Source organism: Canis lupus, chromosome 11 (genome assembly GCF_003254725.2).
Source record: "Canis lupus dingo isolate Sandy chromosome 11, ASM325472v2, whole genome shotgun sequence".
Taxonomy (NCBI): domain Eukaryota; kingdom Metazoa; phylum Chordata; class Mammalia; order Carnivora; family Canidae; genus Canis; species Canis lupus.
The window spans coordinates 17720441-17744790 of NC_064253.1; the positions used below are offsets into that span (position 1 = coordinate 17720441).

Sequence of the window (24350 nt, forward strand, 5' to 3'; positions counted from 1 at the left end):
GTATTCAGAAGCCACATGTGAAAAGTGTTTGAAATGTTCAATTCTGAAGGCTCATTTAACTGTCTGTCTTCTCTTTGCAAAATGATACCCTGTTCCATGCCTCTGGCTGTTATTTGGTATTTATAGAATCCCATCAGCATACGTGGAACTTTACTGAAGACATAAGCGAAGATCAGTGTCAAAGACTGTAAACTATTTTCCATTCTATTTATATGAGCTTAATAAACAGTAAAGGGCCTGGCTGGTTTCAAGCCAATAGAGTAGTAATGTAGCATGGAAATTGTTCTGAAGTTTCAGATTTGGATAATTCCCCTACTGGTGTTACCAAATACTGCAGTTCTTCTGTAGGATGCTTAGAAACAGCCCTTTAAAAATATTTTGCCACTCTTGACTGGCCTGATTGGCAAACGTTTTAACTCTACGCATCCTACCTTATTGCTTAATGAAGCACTGAAGAAGACTGCCAGTCATCCAAAAATTCTTTAGCCAGAACAGCCTTCCCGTGGATATCAAATATACCGGTATGCTTTCTGAGTAACCAATGGAGGAAATTGAGCACTTCAGCACTTTTGAGTTCCAGTGGATGTTCTCATGGGATTGTGTTGCATTTCTACATGTCCTTGTAATAGACAATCTTAAGATAATTGCTCATCTTAGAAATTCTTCTTTCGGGATCCCTGGGTGGCGCAGCGGTTTAGCGCCTGCCTTTGGCCCAGGGCGCGATCCTGGAGACCCGGGATCGAATCCCACGTCAGGCTCCCGGTGCATGGAGCCTGCTTCTCCCTCTGCCTGTGTCTCTGCGCCTCTCTCTCTCTCTGTGTGTGTGTAACTATCATAAATAAATAAAAATTTAAAAAAAAAAAAAAAAAAAAAAAGAAATTCTTCTTTCTACGTTTAGTAATTTTTCGTTAGAAAATGCCAAATGCAGAGGATTGAAAATTAGCATATGGGAATTTAGAAGTGACATATCCAGTATATCTTCATGAATGAAGTAAATCTGAAATAGGAAGAAATCTGATGTGTACTTAAAGGGGAGTTCATTCCAAAAGATATGAGCAAAAAATGTGGTATGTAAAATATTTTGGGGCAAGAATAATTGTCTTGTGTGTGGTAGAGGTTTGATGCCAGAAAAATAATAAATGATACATTTTGAAAATAATCTGAAGACATATTTTCTTAAGAAGGAGATGTTCATTGGATATCTATTTTTTCCCAGACATTTTCTCACTTACTGCTCATAATAACCACTATACTACTATACTATAATTACTACTACATTACTCAATTCAGAGCAAATTATATTTTTTACTCAACAACTGTACTGAAAAATAAAGCTGGAGATAAAAATATTTATGCAGTAACTTTTGCTTTTTTTTTTTTTGTCTACTCTGTGTGTAGAAAAACCATGTGCCTTGTTTTGCTCTCCTGTTGGGAAAGAACAGCCTATTCTTCTATCAGAAAAAGTGATGGATGGAACTTCTTGTGGATATCAGGGATTAGATGTCTGTGCAAATGGCAGGTGTCAGGTAAGACATTCCAGAAGGGAGACTGTATGTGCTCACAGAGGCTTTGAGCAGCTGCACAGTATAATGGAAAGGTCTGCACCAAGTCTCAAAAGCTGTGACTGTAGTCCTGACTCAACTGCCATCTTGAGCAAGTCTCATCTGCTTTGCAACTCAATTTCTTCATGTGCATAATGAAGGGTTTAGAATAGATAATCTGTAAAATGCATGACTAGCTCAAAGAACCAGACATTTTTTTATTCTGTAATATACATATTACTCATCTAAAATGGCATTTCTGTCAAAATATTCCAGACCCAAAATTTAAGGTCTCCAGTTCTCCCTATCTTGTGTCCAAGGCTGAGCCATGTGGCAAAAACCTATAAAATCTGTCCTATTACTCTTAATATTAAAGTATTTTCAACATACTGGACCAACTGATTTTTTAAATATATATTTATATTATATATATTTAAAATATGATTATTTAATTTTAACATTTAAACATTTAATTTGTTCTTATCTTAAACATTTCATTCTTAAACATTTCATTTGCTCTTATCTTTCTTTTTGAAAACAATCTCCATTTACCACATTCATTTATGCACTCTTCATTTACCTTTAGAAAAGTAAAGCAAGTATGACAGCATAGTGGGAAGATCAAAGGCTAGAACTACCACTATCTCGGGTTGGCTTCTCCTAGAGAGATCAATATGCAGATTTTTTAAAAAGATTTTATTTACTTACTCATGAGAGCCACAGAGAGAAAGGCAGAGACATAGACAGAGGGAGAAGCAGGCTCCCTGCGGGGAGCCCGATGGGAGACTCGATCACAAGACCCCCGGATCACACCCTGAGCTGAAGGCAGATGCCCAACCACTAAGCCACCCAGGTGCCTCAATATGCAGAAAGATTAATGCCAAGTTGTTTTCATGATCAACATCCATGTTGGGAGGGGAAGAAGAAAGGGTTGGGCAGAGGTAGAAAGGGGGCTGTGGTACACTCACAACAGGACCTCAGCCCATCCTGTGAGAGGAGCCTTGAAGCTGGAATGGCTCTTTAGAGTTGTCCTTATTTGTGGTGAGAAAGCCAGGCTTTTTTTTTACCCCTAAAATCTACTAGTATCTGGATGCAAACTGCACCAGGAAGGAGATGTGCCCTTGGTAAAGGCAGTTTTCTTCAGGGTAGGTAATTTCTGCAGAAGGCTGATGGCTGATAAACTTCATGGACATGGGAAGGAAATAAATCCCTTAGTTTTAAAAGAAGTATCTGTGGAAGAGTGCTGACTCCATGACAGCCATGAAGAAACTATATTCTTGTGAAGTTCACCTGAAATACGTATGCACAGGTTAACTAGTCTGTCAGATGAAGTTGTTAGGCCAATCGTCATTGACTTTTTTGTATACTACTCTCCTTTGAGAATTTGACGAAAAGTTTCCTTTTTTCCCCAGAAAAATCCATGCCTTTGTATTCGTGCACATGCACACATGCAAGCATGCACATACCAAAATTTGAAAACAATTTCAAGGTGTAGGTGATCAACCTGCGTTCCAATAGAAACCTCTAGAAATCTGGGTAAAAACTTGGGTACAATATAAAACTTAAGTGCTTTCCCAGCTCTGAGATCTTATATTTTGCCAGCATGCTATAGAGTTTAAAGCACAGAATCATGTAATATCACTGGCATAAGAAGCAGTCTTCTAATTACATTTTAATTTCCTTTATTTTTTAATAGCCTATATCAGCAACCTGAAATTTTTCATTTTCCTGTAAAAAAGAATCATTGCTATCATTACCTATACATATTTTGTTTTCAGACCTGTATGCTGTGCAATTAAAGCTTTTAACTTTATCAATATTGTAAATCTGTTAGTGTATGTCTTCAATGAATTCATTTTTCAAAGAATTATATTTTCCTATATATATATGCCAAATTAATATGCATTAATTTTAAAATGCATGATTGTTGAGCCATGACATCATGTCTATCCCTGGCTTTTATTTTAGGTTTACGGACTTGTAATATCCTAGTTACGAGGGAAGAACTAATAAATTAGTAGGTACTAATTTTTTCAGTCATTTAACTGCTATTTAATGGGTTTATTGTATTTGCCAAGAAACAAGCCTAGGGATAGAGCATTATAGTTGTTTTTATCATTTCAAAACCACTCTAAACTCTAAATTTTTCCTCATTTGTACATACGTGAGAGATTTTTTTTTCCAGGTCTTTTGATGGCTCCTGCTTAGTGAGCTCTTCCTGTACCTTTGTTGTATTTTGAGAATTTCCTGTGGTGGCCGCCACCTCTTTCATCCAAGACATTCCCTTTATTTCTCCCTGAATATGCTTTGATTTGCAGTTCAAACTACTCCACTAATGCATTGCTTTGTCAACCTCTTGTCACTGATATATCTCCCTTAATAAAAGGAAAGAATGCTATATTATGCAGGTTTAATGTGATTTTTCTTTCCCAGGGTATTCATCACACCACTGCATTTTGTAATCTGCTTACTGCCCCCACCCGAACACCACCACCACTAACCACAGATTTTAAAGGACCTGTTTTGGTCATGTTTTATTTATATTTTAAAAATTCCTCTAAAATAACTGTAATGTTATAAATGGATGTATTATCAGTCTCTCTTGCAACTCCTGATTAAGGGTAATGGAATAATTGCACCATTTATTTCTGATGATATTGACATTAAATTCTGCCCTTTGAGTATGCACAGCTTTGCAAATTGTAATCATATTTTCTGAACATCAATGGGACCAACATTATTCACTAGAAAAAAAAAGTCAATGATTTTATTTCAGAAAATTCATATTAACCTAATTCCTCTGGAAGCAAATTAGAATGAATTTCCTCACTGTTCATATTTTCTTATAGCAGCTGTGGGGCTATAGGTTGTGGAGCAGCCTTACTCATATTCATGTGTTGGATGCCAAAGAAGATGGGGATAGAAGTTTATTTGCTAAACTATAGTAAAAATAAATATTTATGTTTGGTTTTCACAAAGTTAATATTTAATATTTAGCCTTTGTTTTGCAACCACCTTAAGAAGTGAAGCCTTCCATATAATGAAGTGTATCTGTTCTATGTTAAGTAGAATGAAGTAGATTAATAATGTTATGTTTAATAGAAATGTGATTTCCTTTAGGATTATATAAGTTGCATCTGTCTCAATGGTTTTCCAAATTGCTTTAGGGTACAATTTAATTCTTAATATGGGAAAAATACTCTCATCACTATCCTGCTATTTGGTCACTTTACTGATGACATCATTTGACATGAGTTTGCTCTATTGGTTTGCACCAGAGAATATAACATTTTACTAGTTTAATTAGTTACTAATTAAATATATCTAGTCTGTAGGTACTAGGTTTGTTCTAAATTAGTGGTTAAAAAATCAGAAGGGAAAAAAGCCTCACTTTATGATCTACTGTCAATCTTTTGTTATAGAAAGTTGGCTGTGATGGTTTATTAGGGTCTCTCGCCAGGGAAGATCACTGTGGTGTGTGCAACGGCAATGGAAAATCATGCAAAATTATTAAAGGGGATTTTAATCACACCAGAGGAGCAGGTAATTTTTTTAATTACTTTTTCAAAATTATTAATCTCGCCAGTCTTTAGGAACAGAACAACTGAAGTTGACTTAGACTTAGTTGTGACTCCCTAATTGAAGACTTTTGTAATGGGGATTGAGTGATTTTTCGCGATGACATATGATACATGTGACATGAGCCACAGATCCTAACAAGCCCACGTCCCGTTAATGTAAATATGAAGTCATCTGTTATGCATTTCATATACTGGAGCAGAAAGGGAATAATCTAATTTGCATTGGCTAGTGTTACCAGGTTTCTACGGACCTTATTCTCCAATGCAAAGGATGATGTCTAACAGAGAATAATGATGTGTAACAGCCTGGAGCTGTTATATTGAGAGCATTAGTCTTCAGGTTTTCAGCGTTAGTTGGTTTTTTCTTAATGTCCTTATTCAGTGTGAAGGAATAAAATTTTGGAAATAGTCTGTAGCAGTGTAGCATAGTGGAAATGATAACAGGGAGAATGAGAAGATCTGGGACAATATTCCAGATACATTAATAGTGAGAAGTAATCCTCTCTTGTATCTTCATCTATAAATACTGGTACTCTGGGGATGTGAGAATGAAATGACCATGAATGATCTATGTAGTGTGAGTTTTAAAGTGATCCACAACACAAAGTGATAGTGTCTGAACTGGAACATAGTAACCCACAAGCTTGCGTTCCTCAAGCTTACTAGGAGTAAACAGACATTTACATTGTATTTTACCTGGATGTCTTCTAAGCTATCTTTAGTATTTATGATTATATTTTCATCATTATTAGTATACTTATATTATATATCTCAGCTTTTTCCTATTTTAAATTCTTTTCTTATTTAAATATCATAAAACCTGAGACTTAACAATGTTTTAGCTTGGATACAAAGAGCAACCATTTGCGTTTGAATAATCAAGAAAACAGAGTTAATTCTAGATAAAAGAGTCCTTCAGAAAAGAAAATTAGATACAGCCCTCTAAAGTTGAATATAACCTTTTGCTAGACCCCAGCAGAATAAAAGATAAATGAGCTTGAAGATCTTGAAGCCTAAAAATAACTGAGGCCCAGGGTAAATTGCAGATCAAAATCTCAACCTCCAAAGCTGTGAAAAATGTGACAGGTCCTACAAGTCAAAATCTGCCAGAACTCATTTAGAAAAGTCATACTTAGCTGTAATAGCCTCTCAAACTTTCAACTAAGAATACAACTATAATAAGCTTTGGAGGGTGATTGGAGTGAAAGAGCGTTTACAGTATAGAAGTTTAAATGCAGTCTGAAAGACCAAAGAGATTTAAAGATGTAAGAATTTTTTAAGAATATTCTTCCATGATTATTTAATATGCATGGAAACAGTTCACTGAAGATTACTGATACACATTCAGCATTGACATCTTTATTTAGTTATTATGATACTTTGTTTTTCCACTAAGCATAGAAAACAGAAATACCAGTTTAAAAATCAGTGATGCTTTTCATTCTGACTGCAGTTGTGTGAGTACATTTCCCCCTAGATTTCTCCTTCAAATCTCCTTTGTTTTTATTGCACTTTGAAGTCTACTTTTGTTTATTTGTTCATTTGCTATTGGTAATTCGTGTTAATGGAAACTATTGTTTGGAAAATGTCTGAGATGCCTAAGAAACTGGGAATATTGGAGACTAATAATGTTGCTTTTTCCTTCCAATTCTATGCTAATTTCACATGACTCTCAGGGAAGAGACTAGAATTGTTAGCTGGGACCATAATATCTGTCCTGTGGGGTGTTATCCCTACCTGTCTCTCTAGCATCATCTCACATCAACGTGCCTTTCCTTTCCAAATTTCTACAGTAGTTCAAACTAACCATGCTCCCTCTAGCACCTTGCATGTAAAAATATGGTTCTGTCAGCTTTGTCTTCGCTTTGCTGGTTCATTTTTAGATGACACTTAGATCTCAGTTCAGATGTCACTTCTTCAGTGAGCACTAAACAACCTCTACCTCCCATCACTAACAGCTTGTTTAGTGACACCATATTTGTATCCATATGGTGAGGCTCTAATCACATTCTTAAGTTTACATTTACTAGTCTTTCTTTCCCCACTAGTCTTTGAGATCAATGGGAAAAAGTCTCAGGACTATTTTTGTTTAACACCATATTCCCAATGACCGGCATAGTGTATGATCCATTAATGTTTATTAACATAAATAATGATGAAACATTATTTTTTAGTAGTTTAAAAAGCAAAAATCTGTGTAAGTCCTTAATTATATCATGGACTTCATCTACTCGTGACTTCAAGAATGTTGTGTTCATTTCTCTTGAGACAATTTTATCCTTATAGTTTATGGACTTCCTAGAATTTCTTGAAGGAATTGCAGCCTTATTTGGTCCAGTTGGCCATGCACACTGTATATATTGTATAAGTAACACATGTGCAGACACATGTGCATGTTTTCAATCCCTGTGCTCTATTTAGAGTTTGCTAAATCATTTTTGTTGGAGCTAGAAAATAAATTTGAGGAGTTTTTTTTCTTAGTGCATTTATCATGCCTTTCATTTTAACTGCCTAGCTGCAGGATCATTTTTAGAGGAATTTTAAAAGATAAATTGTATATTTGGTTGTGGAACTAGATAGTTACCAATATATACTAGGAAGAAAATGGACATAAAATGTGTTATTCTTAGTAGAAGAAATGATGATACTGATCCTGTATAAGGAACACATGCTCATAGACTTTTTGTTTGTATATTTGGCACAGCTGTAGGAGAGTTATAGTATTATGTATTCTATTTTATGAAATAGTAGCAGTGGGTCATAGCTGGAAGTGCATAGTGGAATCACACAGATCTAAGGTCAAAGCTGTGATCAGCTAATTACTGTGACAAAGCAGTCTTGAAAATGGTATTTTTTCCCACCTATATTCTTATCTATCAAATGAGAAATGTAGTATCTACCTTGGATATTATCATTACAATTAAATGAATTATTTATGTAAATTTCCTGCACTAGTGTCCTGCACATAGCAGTTGTTCAAATATGACATTTGTCGTTATTATTACCACAAAGATAATGATTGGTATTGACATTTTAAGAGGTCTGTTTAAGACTGAGATCTCTGGTTATTAAGTAGGATGTTACTGTAAGAATGCTAATTATTCAATATGAGGATCAAATTTATGACATTGACATCACAGACTTTATTCCAACTTGTAAACTCGGCAATAGCCACTCTTATATTCACTGATTTAAATATATGTTAACTAACTAGAATTTAAATAAAAACTTGAAAAAAAGTGCATTCTTAATTGTGCTAAATGACTTATTTACTGAAGATATCTAGGCCCCCAGTCACTGCTCTCTCTCTTCAAATGTCTGCTCAGTATTTCTCTTCCTCTCTTCTTTCCTTAAACTCAGCCTAACTCATCTGTTCTTTAAGCCATTCCAGTTGAGTAATAGAGAATTGCTCCAGATAGAACTATCAATTTAGAAATAACTGTTGTCCTAATGTACAGCAGACCTCGGAGTTTACTGCTAAACCCAGATAGGAATGCACTGTTACTCCCTCTACTTCCCTTTCTCTACTCTTAGCATTCTAAAATTTAACATCTTCTCCAGATACTTTACTAAATTCCTTTGCTCGGAGATTAATAGTCACTCCTTGATTATGACAGCCTATGTGTTTTCCTTAGTCACCTTTATTTTTTATTTTTGCACAGCTTTTAACACAGCCGAACAACAGCTTCCCTTGAGATAATCCAATCCAAAGGATCCCACTGCACAGAAACAGCCAGATCTCCTTCTTGTGATTATTCCTCCTCTGGATTCTTTTTTATTTTCAATTTATTGAAAACTATGGCTGTCTTAGGTTGAGTCCTTCACTTCTCTTCTCTCAATTTTCTCCAGTTACTTTCGTTACTGCTGTTAACTGCCTCACAAAAGTATTCCACTTGCCTGATGTTTGTCTGGAATTCCAAGTGTTCCACAATTCTTGGTAGATATTTTTACTAGGGTGTTATACTGTTTTATTAAGTACAAATTGCAAAGTCGAATTTATCAGATAACTACCAAAACTTGACTTCCATGTTCTTACAAACTTCTCACATAAGTAATAAGAAAGCATTGTGTTCAATGTTTATTTCCCCACTTACTATTGGTTGTCAATTTCAGAATTTTTTTTCCCCACAGTGCCCTCTAGATTTTCTTCCTTAATCTAGCATATTCCCGGGCTTTTACAGTAGCCTCCTGACACTGTTATCCACAATTATATTGCTAGGCATTCTGCATACGCTATCACATAAAGCTTCTCCAAATCAGTGTCTAATTACCAAGTTCCTTGCTATATAGAATGTTCACTAGTTTCAGATGGATCAATTCAATGTCTTGGGCATACATTCAAACCCTCTTTAACAAAGACATATTCTAACATATTCTTCTTATGACAGAATTCTTTTATTTATATGCTACAAAAATATTACTTACTCTCTCACTTTTCTTTTCATTCAGTGAACTCATCCTTTTTCTATACATATCCAAATCCTGTACATTCTTCAGGGACAATTTATCTATTTACTTCCTGGTGAAGCTTTCCTTGACTCTCTGAAATGTTCTGTGAATCAGAATGATTCCAGCTGATGCCAGTGTTTCTCAAACTTGAGTAATGTATATAACAATTGAAAAGGAAAACAAGAAAAAAATCCCACTTCTGTGTGTTAAAAATAACAGTGAATCCTTTTGAGTGATGATGTGATTGGGGAAGGAAGGCAATTGAAACATTGGTTTATATTCTTAAGAAGGGAATTAACCATATCATCTTGCATTTGATCTCTTTTACATAATTTTGGAATTTTTTTTAAACTCATATTGTATAAGGTATTTTTGCCTTGTCTTTCCAATTTCATTATGAGCTCATTAAGTGCCCAGATATTCTTACCGTACTTCTCTGTATAAATCATCAGTGAGCATTTGTTTCTATTTTCCTGCCTATTTTGTTCATGTATCAAAGTATATTTATATGGTTTGGTGTTACTAAAAATGGTTAAACTGGATAAGCAGTGTTCCCTAATGGAAATTATTATTCGAGGAACACATGCCTCAAATTCCAGCCACTGCCACCAGGTGGAGCATATGTTACCTTTGGGTATATACCAATAATTGTAAACCGTTTCGGGAATTCAAATAACAGATAACAACTCTGGGATTGGTTATGGTGCCTTTTTGAAATTAGCTTTGAAGCTGGACTTTGATCAGATGTATGGAACTACTCAAATATTAAGAATATTAAATATTATTATGTAATAATTTAAACTATAGCTATTCATCCATAATTAGGTATCTGCTCCATCACTGTTCTGCACTAAGTGAAGTCTTAATTTTGACTTCTTCTGCAAACTCTCTTCTGTCTCACTTTATCATCTTACTTCACTTTGAGTATTACATTCCTAACCTCTGCTGAAAAAGCTTTCCTAAGAAACACTTAAATGTGTCTTGCTCGTAGCTGTTTGACATCTTTCAGGGTGATGCCAGATTGCTTGGTATGGCCTGACACTGACTTGTCTCCAGCCCCAGTTTTAAAACCCTTTGTTAATTTTCTAAGGGAGAAAAAAAAAAAAAAAATTTTCTAAGGGAGTATGTGGTCTCTCTTATCCTATATTCAGCCACCCAGGACCTGATCCTGCCAGCTGCATTTCCTCCTTCCCCATATATTCTAACTTAAAGTTGGAATTTCATAAACAAAATCTAAGGTTATTTGCTTTGTTCCAAGATCTTCTGTGTTTCTGAATGGGCTGTACCATTGTACTTTTTTCCCCCCTCATACTTTATATCAGTGAGCTTTTCTTTTTTTTTTTTACATAGCACAATTACCTGATTGCCCTTAATAGTACCATAGACTCAATATCTTTCCAAGAAACTTCTCCATTTGAAATTATGACAACTTTTATATCCAACTTTTTCTTTGTGTATGTATTGAAATATCATAGCGAAAACCAAAACCAAAAGAAAAAAAAGAGGGCAAGTCAATTAAGTAAAGAGATCTTAAAAGAACTCATGATTTATTTCATGTTTTATTGACTTTTACAGGTTATGTAGAAGTGCTGGTGATACCTGCTGGAGCAAGAAGAATCAAAGTTGTGGAGGAAAAGCCGGCACATAGCTATTTAGGTAACCTGACACAGAGCCAATCCAAGTACGAGCCCCACTCTCCCTGCCCTGACAGTTCTATGATGAGGAGGACATCAATCTGTTTCTAGTTACATGTTTGAATTTCCCAGGAAGCACCTCTTGTCATATCAAGTAGGAATTTCTTTCCTTCTCTCCTGGGGACTTACCAGAGCAAAAGCAATCTGGTTGTCTATGTTTTTGGGAGAGTATAAATTATTTCCACATGTCAGTCCATGTTTAAAAAAAAACAAAAACCACAACACTCATTGGATGATTTAAATATATATGCACATATCTCTTTCATAAATATATTTATTTCATGTATACATACACATATATAAATACATATTCATATTTATTGCATGTGCAAATGCACATATGTGTGTGTATATATATATATAATTACTTTAGAAATAGAAAGTCTTGTGGGATTCTTAAATTCTGATATACTGAATGGACTTAATATTTCAATGGGAAATGATGCTGTCTCTTGCCTCACTTCAGGTATTTTCATCTATGAAGAGAGTATTTTAAATTTTTAAATATTGCATGTGGAGGGATCCCTGGGTGGCGCAGCGGTTTCGCGCCTGCCTTTGGCCCAGGGCGCGATCCTGGAGACCCGGGATCCAATCCCACATCAGGCTCCCGCTGCATGGAGCCTGCTTCTCCCTCTGCCTATGTCTCTCTCTCTCTCTCTCTCTCTCTCTCTGTCATAAAAAAAAAAAATTAAAAAAAATTGCATGTGAAAAGAATTGTCTTGGTTGTTTCAATTAAGCCAATTAGCAATTTTAAATATATAAAAGAAAACAGTTGCCAAAATACATACTGTTTATATATCAAAATTATAATGCAATTAAGTCATGTGAAATGATCGTCTCTAGTCATGGCATCCCCGGATAAAGGGATCTAATGTGATTAGGTCAGATAAAAGAGAAAAGATTCTCCCAGAATTTAAACATTGCATTTATATTGTCTTTAAAGAAAGCCTTCATGTCTTTTTTTTTCTTAACAGAAATACTGTTCTCATTATTCTTTCTCAAAGGAAATAATATCCCAAGGGGAAACACTTTGTACATGGAAAATAACCCAATATTACATGATTGTTTCTACTTTGCAATATTAAAAATAGTCTACTCTTGGACTGGGTTATTTTTCTTATTAGGGTTTGCTTTCTAGGAGTAGGAAAATATGAGGAAAGGGGACAGCAAAAGAAATCCTTTGTCATGTGACACATTCATTTGTTTGTTATTACTAATTACCAATTTCATCTACTTTTACCTGCTAGGTTTTTAAATGCATTTTAAGTACAAGTTAATCATCGCAGATATCCAATTTGAGATTAAACTAATACCCGGTTTTTGGAGATACTTTGCAAAACCTAGACAATTTCAGGACATTTGTTCAATAGCCAACAATTGGCTCTTACACTTGGGAATATGTTTTCTTTTTCCCAAGCTGGAAAGGAATATAGATGTTTCAAATGGAATGTTCTCATGTTCTATAAAACTCTACATTGTACTATGATTTTTAGTAACTTAACAAATGTGACTGAAAAACCAGCCAATTTTATAAATGGGACATCTCCATGCTCTAATACCTTAATTCCTAGGCCCTTCGACAAATTCAGTCTCCTGGGAACTCTGACAAAGGGAGTTACTATAAAGTCAGCAAATGCCCTCCATAGTGACACATCAAATGGTCACAATTCATTAAATACTTTCTTCTTTTGACTTACAAGATGTGAGGCTCCCTACCTCATTGGATGCTCCTTACTAGTCTCTTTTGATGGATTCTCCACCTCTATGTGTTTTCCATATGTTCCCATACTGTGAATTTCAAGCCTGTGCCCTTCCCTCTCCCTTGCTGTACTGTCTCCCTAGGGAATCACATCCAGCTCCATTGCTTTACGTGTTAATTGGATGCAAATTATCTGATTCTCATGTACATCAGAAATGAAAAGTCTAAGTCAACAATTTTTATTCCATTCCATGCTGAAACTTCTTCCTCCTTCACTTTACCCTGTTTATATAGTCTGTGTCACTATATTAGAGTCTCATGACTGCTATATCAAGTACCACATATCTGGTGGTTTAAAACAACGAAAGATATTCTGTCACAGTTCTGGAAGCCAAAATCGTTTCACTGGACCAAAATTCAAGGCATTTGCAAAGCTGTGCTCTGTCTGGAGACCAGAGGGGAGCATGCATTCCTCGCCTCCTCCAGCATCTGGTGGCTGCCAGCATTCTTTTGCTTGTGACCACTTCAGTCCTCCATGTCTACCTGCCTCCATAATGTCATTGAATTCTTTTTACCTACCTTCAAAACCCCATCTCCTACCTCTTATAAGGATATATGTGATTGTATTTCAGATGCACTTGAGCAATCCAGAATCACCTCCCCATGTCACAATCCTGAATCTCATCTGCAATGTTATTTTTTTATTTGCCATATAAGTTAACATTCATAAGTTCCATGGATTCAGAAATTGATTCTGTTTTTTTCCCCTTAATATCACTTGTTTTTTTTTAATTATGGTAAAATACCCATAAAATTTACTATCTTAACTATGTTAAATGTATATTTCAGTGGGTTTGAGTACATCACTGTTTTGCAACCACCACCATCATCCATCTCTAGAATTGTTCTCATCTTGTGAAAAAGAAGCTCTGTGCCCATTAACAGTAATTCTCCATTGCCCTTGCCTCCTATCCCCCAGTAATCACCACCATTATGCTTTCTGTCTTCATGAATTTGACCACTCTGCCTATGTGGAATCATATTCTCTTTATGTGGAATCATAAAGTAACTTTCTTTTGTGATTATATTATATCACTTAGGATAATGTTCTTAAGATTTAATCATGCTGTTGCATGTGTCAATATTTCCTTCCTTTTAAAGGCCAGATGGTATTTCATTGTATGCATATACGACATATGGCTTATCCATTCGTTCATCTGTGGATACTTGGGTTGCTTCCATGTGTTAGCTATTGTGAATAATGCTACTGTGAACATGAGCATGCAAATATCTCTTCAAGATCCCACTTTTCATTCTTTTGAGTATATTTCCAGAAGTAGAATTGCTGTATCTTATGGCAGTTCTATATCTAATTGTTTTAGGAATTGCCACACCCTTTCCCACAGTTCTGCACTAGTTTCCATTCCCACCAATATTGTGCAAGAGTTCCAGTTTCTGTATATTCTTAACAACTCTTGTTTTCTCTTTTGGCAATAGCCATCCTAATGGGTATGATGTGATATTGCATGTGGTTTTGATTTGCACTTCCCAAATGATTAGTTATGTTGAAAATCTCTTCATGTGCTTTTTGGCTATTGATACATCTTTGAAGAAATGTCTATTCAAGTTCCTCATCCATTTTTGAAATAGGTTGTTGGTTTGATTCATTGTTGATGATGATGAGTTTTAGGAGGTCACTATATATTCTGGATATTAACCCCTTATGAGATATATGATTTACAAATATTTTCTCCTATTCTGTTAGTGGTGTCTTTTAATACACAAAAGTTTTTAATTTTCATGAAGTATGTCTGTTCTTCTTCTATTACCTGTGCCTTTGCTGCAATATACAAGGAGTCACTGCTAAATTTAATATTGTAAAGCTTTTGCTTTATGTTTGCTTCTAAGACTTTTATGGTTTTAGGTCTTACATTTAGGTCTTTAATCTATTTTGAGTTAATTTTTGTAGGTGGTGTTAGTCAAGTGTACAACTTCATTTTTCTACATGTGGATGCTTAGTTTTCTCACTACCTCTAGTAGAAGGACTTCTCTTTGTCTGTTGAATGATCTTGGCACTCTTATAGAAAATCACTTGGCTACATATGCAAAGGTATATTTCTGAGGTCTCTATCTATTCCATTTGTCTATATGTCTGTTTTTATGTTAGCAGCACACTGTTTTGATTACTGTAGCTTTCTACTAAGTTTTTAGATCAAGAAGTGTGAGTCTCCAGCTTTGTTTCTCTTTTTCCAGTTTGTTTTGGCTATTCAGGGTTACTTGAGATTCCATATGAATTTTAGAATAGGTTTTATTACTTCTGTAAAAAAAGGCCATTGGAATTTTGGTAAGGATTGCATTGAATTTGTAGGCCACTTTGATAATATTGACATCTTAATAGTACAAAGTCTTCCAATTATGAACCTGGGATTTGTTTCCATTTATTTATGTATTCTTTAATTTCTTTCAGCAGTGTCTTCTGGTTTTAATTGTATAAGTCTTTCACCCCCTTAGTTGAGTTAATTATTCTTGATACTATTGTACATAGATTGCTTTCTTAATTTCCTTTTCAGATTGTTCATTGCTAATTTGTAAAAATGCAACTGCTTTTCTGTGTGTTGGCTTTGTATCCTGCTACTTTTAAAACAGACTATTTTGTACATGTGTGTAAAATCATTAAGGTTTTCTACATAGAAGATCGTATCATCTGTGATGAGAAATAATTGTATTTCTTCCTCTCCGGTTTGAATGCCTTTTATGCTTGTGAATTCTGTTTGATGGTATATGGTTGAGAATTTTTGCATCAGTGTTCTTCTTTTTTAAGATTTTATTTATTTATTCATGAGAGACACAATGAGAGAGAGGTGAAGGCATAGGCAGAGGGAGGAGAGGCAGACTCCATGAGGAGAGCCCCATGTGGGACTCGATCCCCAGACTCCAGAATACACCCTGAGCCAAAGGCAGATGCTCGACTGCTGAGCCACCCAGGCGTCCCTGCATCAGTATTCTTTTTTTTTTTTTTTTTTTTGCATCAGTATTCTTAAGGGAAATTGATTTCTACTTTTATTTTTATTTTTTTTAAGATTTTATTTATTTATTTATTCATGAAAGACACATAGAGAGAGAGGCAGAGACACAGGCAGAGGGAGAAGCAGGCTCCATGCAGGGAGCCCGATGTGGGACTCGATCCCGGGACTCCAGGATCACGCCCTGGGCCAAAGGCAGGCACTAAACCGCTGAGCCACCCAGGGATTCCCCGATTTCTAGTTTTGTTTTTGTGTTTTTGTCTAACTTTGGTAGCAAAGAATGAATTAAGCCTCATACTGTGAGTTAGGAATCTTCCCTCCAATTCACTTCTTTGGAAAATATGAGGATTGATGTTAGTTCCTTAAATGTTTCATAGAATTTACCAATGAAGCCATAACATCCAGCACTTTTCTTTTGGGGGATATTTTTGATTACTGAATCAATGTTCTTACTAATTCTAGATACTTTTAGGATTTCTTTTTCTTTGTGATTCACTCTTGGTAAGTTTTGTGTTTCTAGGAATTTGTACATTTCATTTATCTAATTTGTTAGCATACAAAAATTTAAAATTTTTATTGAAATACAGTTGATGTACAATGTTCTATTAGTTTCAGGTGCACAGTATAGTGATTCAGCAGTTTTATACATTGCAGAATGCTCACCATGACAAATGTAGTTGCCATCTGTTACCATACAATGTCTTTTTAATATAATTGACTTTTTTCCCCATGCCGTACTTTCGATTCCCATAATTTACTTATTTTATAACTGGAAGTTGGTACCTCTTAATCCCCTTCACCTATTTTGCCCATTCCTCCACCACCCACAGCCAGCAGTTTGTTCTCTGTATTTATGCAGATGTTTGTTTCTTTTTGTTTGTTTTAAACTCCACATATAAATGAAATCACATTGTCTTTCCTTGTCTGACTTATTTCACTCTGCATAATACCATCTGGGTACTGTTGTCAAAAATGACAAGAACTCATTCTTTTTCATGGGTAATATTCTGTTATGTGTGTGTATTTATACATATACATTATATATACATATATATACACACATACAACCATACACACACACACCATATCTTCTTTACCCATTTATCAATTGATGGACACTTAGATTACTTCCATATCCTGATTATTGTAAATAATGCTGCAATAAACATAGGGGTGCAGATGTCTTTTTTAATTAGTGTTTTCGTTTTCTTTGGGTAAATACCCAAAGGTAGCATTACTGGATCATATGGAATTTCTATTTTTAATTTTTTAGGGAATCTGTATACTATTTTCCAGAAGGGCTGCACCAGTTTACACTCCCACCAGTAGTGCATGAGGGTTCCTTTTTTCCACATCCTTGCCAAAGTTTCTTATTTCTTGTCTGTTTGATACTAGCCATTCTGACTGGTATGAGGATTGTTTATAATAACTTTCTTATAATCGTTTTATTTCTGCAGCATCAGCTGTAATGTCCCCACTTTCATTCCTGACTTCTTAGTTGTCTCTTTTTTTTTCTTTCTTAGTCAATACAGCTAAAGTTTTATTGTTTTTGTTAATCTTTTCAAAAAACCAACTTCCAGTTTTGTTGATTTTTCTCTATTATTTTTCTATTCTCTATTTCATTTATCTCTACTCTAATCTTTATTATTTTCTTCCTTCTGGTAGCTTTGGGTTTAGTTTGTTCTTTTTCTAGTTTCTTAAGTTGTAAAGTTAGGTTGTTAATTTGAGATGTTTGTTCTTTTATTTATTTATTTATTTTTTTTGAGAGAAGGGGAAAGAGAGAGAGAACACATGTAGGGAGATAGGGGCAGAGTGCGAGAGAGAGAGAGAGAGAGAGAGAGAGAGAGAAAGAGATTAAACAAGCTCCACTCTGCATGGAGCCCGACTTGGGGCTCCATCTCACAACCCTGAGATCATGACCTGAACCAAAATGAAGAGTTAGACACTTAATGAACCTCCCAGCTGCCCAGAATCTTTCTTCTCTTTTAATGTGTTTGTTGCTATAAATTTCCCCATCACACTGCTTTTGTTGTGTCCTCTACATTTTGCTATGTTGGGTTTTCATATCCACTTCCCTTATAATTTCTCATTGATCCATGGCTACATTTATGAATTTTCCAGTTTTCCTTGTTATGGATCTCTAATCTAACTTCAGCCGTTTGTAGTCAGAGAAGATACTTTGTGTGATATCTATCTTATAGGACATGGATATCTTCTTGGAGCCGTTCTTTATCCTACCACAGTCACTGATTTCTATACAGTAGTTTATACCAGCACTAGTGCTGCTTGATGACTGCCTTTACCACTTTAATGCATCATTGGGTCTTATCAGTTGCTCAAAAGTATCACTTTCTCTCCATAACCACTGTGACCCATAACCAAGCCAGTCTCTGCAGCCCTGTCCTGCTTTATTTCCTTTACAGCATTTATCAACATCACCATCTGAATTTTCTTACCTGTTCACATGTGTGCTTTTGTATTGTGTATCTCCATTGTTAATTCTGAAGGCTCAGAGCTTCACCTTCAATAACTAAAGGAGACTCTGGCACACAGAAAAAAATAAGTCTTTTTATGACTGAATTTTGATTAAGAAAAGATGGTTCATACTTGTATAGTAATTAGTTTGGGCCAGTTCATTAAATATATCTGTTAAAGAAACATTCACATCTCTATGAAGTAGGCACCACTAGTTTATTTTTTAAATCAGAGACTAGAGGACAAGAGAGTTTTAAGTTTCTTTCCCAAGATCATACACCTAAAAAAAACTGTGATCTTGGACTTAAGACCAAGCAGTGTGGCCATTGTATCTGGTTCCTACTGTCTGCTTTTAAGTTTTCTTTTTTATTCATTGTCTCTCATATCATACCTTTGATTTTAAAGTATGTATATAAAGTTCATATATGAACACATTTTCCTTGAGCTTGCCCTCAGACTCCCTCCTTTCTCCCTTTTCTTAATTAATAAGATCAACTCTATAGAGTTAATTCAGGGAAATACAAATCATGAAATGACAGTTTTCTTCTCCAGTCACTACCACTGGGGCTGCCAGATTCCATTTTCTTTCCCTGATGTGCATCTCTAAACATAAATCTCCAACTACTTTTTGTTATGAATAGAACATTCAAATTAAAATGGAATCACGTGTCTGTGTTAGCCTGGCCTCATTACTGTCAGTTTTCCTTGTACTTAGAATTGGACGTTACCAGGTCTTTTTTTTTTTTTTTTAATTTTTAATTATAAGTTACTAGGTAATTTAATTACAAGTTACTAGGTAATTTTTTAATTACAAGTTACTAGGTCTTTTTCTTCATAAGGAAAGAGCTTGAGTGCTCTTAAACACTCTGAATACTACTCTAGAGATTAGGGTTGAAAATATAATATGTTATCATGTTTATTCAAGAACCCACTAAGTTTTCTTCTTAACTGAAGAAATCACAGTCATCTTGTTAAATTAGGGGAAGGGTGCAAGAATGAAGACAAAGTGACCAGTTGCATAATCCTATCAAAGAATGAAAATGCAAGAACCCAGTGGCTTCTAGGGAAATTGAAGAAGTTGAATTCATGAAGCTTATTGCAAATGGATATGTTGATAGACATTGAAGATTCAAGGATGTCTTCCAGACTTCTGGGTTAAACAGCTGGGCAAATAGTGATGGCATTTACTGAGATAGCACACATAAATGGGGGTGGGGGGGAAGTTTGGGAGGGAAAATTTTAAGCCTAAAATCTTAGATTTGAAGCCTATTATAGAGAATTCATATCATAAAACACATTTCCTAAAGGCTTCTTTGGGTATTGGAAGGAAGTTATTGAAAATCTTTACCTGAAATACCATTAGGAACATGAATCATTTCCTGACAAACTGATCATTATTTAACAAATTAACTTGTCTACCTAAAACTATCTATTATCTCAAAGGAGACAGTTAATTCTCTCCCATTGCAATTATTGTTTTTCATTACTGTTTGCATTGTATTCCCATGCATAATTATTATCTGCATTTTTAATATCATTGCTCAATTATTTTGTTAATAATTAATGACAAGGTTTAAAATGGACAGTAGTTCAGATGGACCATATATATAATATATTCACAAAATCACTGTAGCTTATGACTTTTAAAAGTCTTTTTTTTTCCTAACACTTTATTTATTCATGAGAGAGGCAGAGACAGAAGCAGGCTCCCTGTGGGGAACCCGATGTAGAACTCGATTCCAGGACCTGGGATCACAACCTGAGCCAAAGGCAGACATTCAACCACGGAGCCACAGGTGCCCCAACTTATAAAAGTCTAAAAAAGGTCATTGGATCCACTTACCATCCCTGCAGTTTTGCGTGCAAACCACTATGGAAAAACTTTTAGCTAAAAACAATTTAAAATGTTGAGCAAATTACAAAAGGAGAGAAAAAAGCACATTTTAAGGTTACCTCTAAGCTGGAAAGAAATTAAGGAACCCTCACATGCCAAAAACAAAGAACAGGAAGTCAGAGTATTAAGCTGACCACAACCTCAATTATGCTTAATGGTAGTGAGCAATTTAGATTTTGAGCACCATGGCATGCTGTAGACAGAAAACAAAGCCTGAGGTTTTATAACGTAAAGGCTGGAACAGGAGACACCTACATAAAGCAGGGCCCCAAAGGACTACAAGCTCTGTGTTAAGGAGATACAGAAATGCATTTGCACCATAAAAGGAGAATGAAAGGAAATGTGTCTGTCTTAACTTGGGTAGGAGGTGGAAGTAGGAAATGAACTTCCATGAAGATTCCTAACCCAAAGCAAATGCTCTATGGATTTGCAGCACCAGTTGAGCCAACAGTGAAGTCCAAAACTCCAAGACATTCATTTTAATTAAGTTACTAAGGTGGCTGGCATATGCAAATACAGGTCCTTTTTGAAGTATTGTACCTTCAAACCAGGCGGCAAAGGAATAGACCAAATCGGATATATATTTGTATCACATACAGGATATACAAAAATATTATAGTTAATTGTTTTGAAGTATAAAAAAGGGATTTAAAAACAAGAATAAACAAAATTGACTAAAAACATATTTTATTTTTAAAAACTTAATAGAATACAAGATAGGAGAAAAATAACAGAAAATACAGCAAAAAGGAAAAAAGAAAGTGCAAAATAAGATGGCATAGATAAAACATACCAGCAATCTTCAGCATTTAAAAACTGAAATCTCCAGTTAAAAAAAAAAAATTACTAGACTGGATTTTAAAATAAGCCAGATATATGGTATTCATGTAAGATTCGCAAAACCTGAAAATCAATGAACAGAAAACTATACTAGAAAAAGTGCAAACCGAAAAAATACTGATAGAGCCATAGTAATATAAGTTAGAATTCACTTTACAGGAAAATGCATTGTTTGAGATAAAAAGAAGTCACAGAATAATTATAAAAGAATTTAATTCATCATGAAGACATTATAATTTTAAAATTATATGAATCCGGGAATATAGCTTGAAAGCTTTTAAGCAAAAATTGACAAAAATTGACAAATTTATTGTCATAGTGAAATTAAACACAAATGTGGGTGTGAACTGACTTCCAACCAGTGTTGAAGTAATGCAGAAGAAAAAAGATATTCTTTAAAAAAAATAATGCTGGAATAATTGAGTATTTATGTGAGGGGCAAAAACTGAACTTCTGATCTACACACAGAAGCTAAAACTCTAAAACTTCTAGCAAAAAACACAAGAGAGAGTTGCCTGCGTGGCCCAGTCAGTAGATAGAGGGCATGGAACTCTTGGTTTGGGCTCAGGTCATGATCTCAGGTTTTGGGATCCAGGCTCCGTAAGGAATCTGTCTGAGTTTCTCTCTCTCTTTCTCTGTTTATCTCTGCCTCTCCCCACCACTGCTCACATGAGTTCTCGCTCTCTCTCCCTTTCTCTCTCAAATAAGTAAATAAAATCTTTAAAAAGAGAGAAAACTTACAAGACATTGGGACTAGCAAAGATTTCTTTACAACAGATGTGCAAAAATACCAACCCCTTCACCCCAAAATGAATGTGTTTGATTTTATTGAAAGTGAAACTACTATTCATTAAATGGCACCATTAAGAAAACAGGCAAGTCATAATGTCAGAAAAATATTTGCAAAAAAACTTACCTTTTTAAAAAATATGTCTCTAAAATATATGAAAATGTATTTTTCCTGATAGATACAAATACATATTCTGAATCAAAGTGTTACTTAATAAAGGAAACAATAAAATATAGGTATTTGTATTTATCTCATCTATCTTAAGAAAAAGTTATTGTTAGTACATTTAAAGAACTCTGAGCCCTTCCTCTTCTATTTTATAATATATTTTGTTAAAATTGATGGTATTTTTTCTTAAATGTTTGAATGTTGGTATTTTCTTTGTGGGAAGTTTTTAAATCCCAATTTAATTTCTTTATATATGTGTGTGTGCATATGCATGTGTACGCACTCATGTATGTAAGTATATGCCCAGGTGGTTTCTTCTTTGGTCAGATTTGGTAATTGATGTCTTCAAAGAACTAACCCCATTTCCTTTACCTTATCAAATATTATACTACAATGTCTTTAACAGTATAGCAGTATTCCTTCACTCATTTCCCATGTTGTTAATTTGTGTCTTTCTTTTTTATTTAGTCAAACGAGTCTTTTATCAGTTTTTGATCTTTTGAAATAACCAACTTTTGATGTCATTGATTGCCTTTGTTGTTATTCAACTTTCTATTTAATTGACTTCTGTGCTTTCTTTTTCTTCCTACTTACTTTAGATTTGAGTTACTCTCCTATACCATTTTAAAGTGGAAACTCAGATAATTGATTTTAGTTCTCTCTTCTTTGCTAATATCACAATTTATCCATCAAAAAGCTTCTTTAAAAAAAAAAGCTTCTTTAGCTGTATGTCACAATTTATAGATACTGTGATTTTAATTTAAAATATTTTCAGATTACCATTGTATTTTTTTACTTTGACCCATGGGTTATTTATAAATGTATTGTTTAATTTCCAATTTTCCAAATATTTATAGATTTTTTAACAGATATTTTGTTATTGATGTGTAGTTTCAATCTGTATAGTAAGAGGGTATGCTGAGTGCGATTTCTGTTGAGACGTGATTCATGGTCCATGGCCCGTGTTGGTTCATGCTCCATTTATACTTTAAAAAGCTATATTCTTCAATTGCTGACTCTTCTCTAAATCACTTTGCTCCATTTGGTTTACATTTTCTGTATTCTTACTGATTTTTTTCTTGCTTTATAAATGAGGGAAAGAAAACTATTGAAATCTCCAACTGAAATTGTGGATTTTTCCATGTCTTCTTTCAATTAAATCAGTTTTGCTTCATGCATTTTGAAGCTCTGCTACACACTTAGGATTGTATGGTTTACTTAATAAGTCTTAAATGTCTTTCAGAATTTTACATTTAAAGTAATTAAAATTTAAATGACAGTTTTAAAAATGCTCTTTTTATCTCTAGAAATATTCATTGCCCTGCAGTCCATGCTATCTGATACTAATACAGCCAATACATCCTTTTTATGGTTAGTGTCTCATGCTTAATTTTTCACATCCTTTTAGGCTTAATCTACTTATATTTAATTTTTTAAGGGCATTCTTCTAAATTGAATAGAGTGGGATCTTTTTACCCCTCTGGCCTAATTGTCTCTGTCTTATAACCAATATCCTTAATGCATTTAAACATAATATAATTATGGATATATTATTTTCTGTTTTCCATTCCTTTTTATGCTTTTTTCCTTCTGTCTCTGTCTTCTTTAGGACTGAGGTGGTTTTTTGAGGGTTTTGTTGTTGTTGTTGTTGTTGTTGTTGTTTAGCATTCCACTTAATCTCTTTTTTTTTGTATATTTGCTGTATATAGATCTTGTTTTATATCTTTATGGTCACTTTAGGATTTACAGTATGTATTTTTAACTTATTACTGTCTTCTTTCAAATTTATAGGATACTACTTTATATGTAATATAAGTTACTTAAAAGTGTATTTCCCTTAATCTGCTTCCCCTCCTTTGTACTATTATGCGTTTTATTTCTACATTTCATATAATCACTTTATTTTCATATATGCCTTAATCACCAGAAAGGATTGTAATCATTTTCCTTTAAAGTGAGTCATCCTATTCAGTAGGATCTATCCACTCTGATTGCATAGAACTCATCTGTCTTCCAACCCTCCATGAGCTCCAGGAATTGTATAGTTTCCAGGCCCTGTGGAGTTACTCTTTTCTCAGTCTTGAAAAATCTCACCACACTTTTTTGCACCTTGATATTTAGCCACAGGCTCAAAGGAACCCCTTTACAGATTTTTAGAGCCTGTCTCTGTGCAGCTGTCTCTTCTCCAGTACTCCA

At 34.6% G+C, this 24350-nt stretch overlaps 1 protein-coding gene across 1 annotated transcript in view; it reads left to right on the top strand.

Annotated features, from left to right (window-relative positions):
- The window catches only part of ADAMTS19 (ADAM metallopeptidase with thrombospondin type 1 motif 19), a 228433-nt gene that overhangs the window by 156424 nt on the left and 47659 nt on the right, over positions 1-24350 (top strand). Inside the window, exons 14-16 of the mRNA XM_049091890.1 lie at positions 1399-1526; positions 4964-5084; positions 11147-11227. Of these exons, the coding sequence (XP_048947847.1) occupies positions 1399-1526; positions 4964-5084; positions 11147-11227 (330 nt within the window). The remainder of the gene's footprint in view (positions 1-1398; positions 1527-4963; positions 5085-11146; positions 11228-24350) is intronic.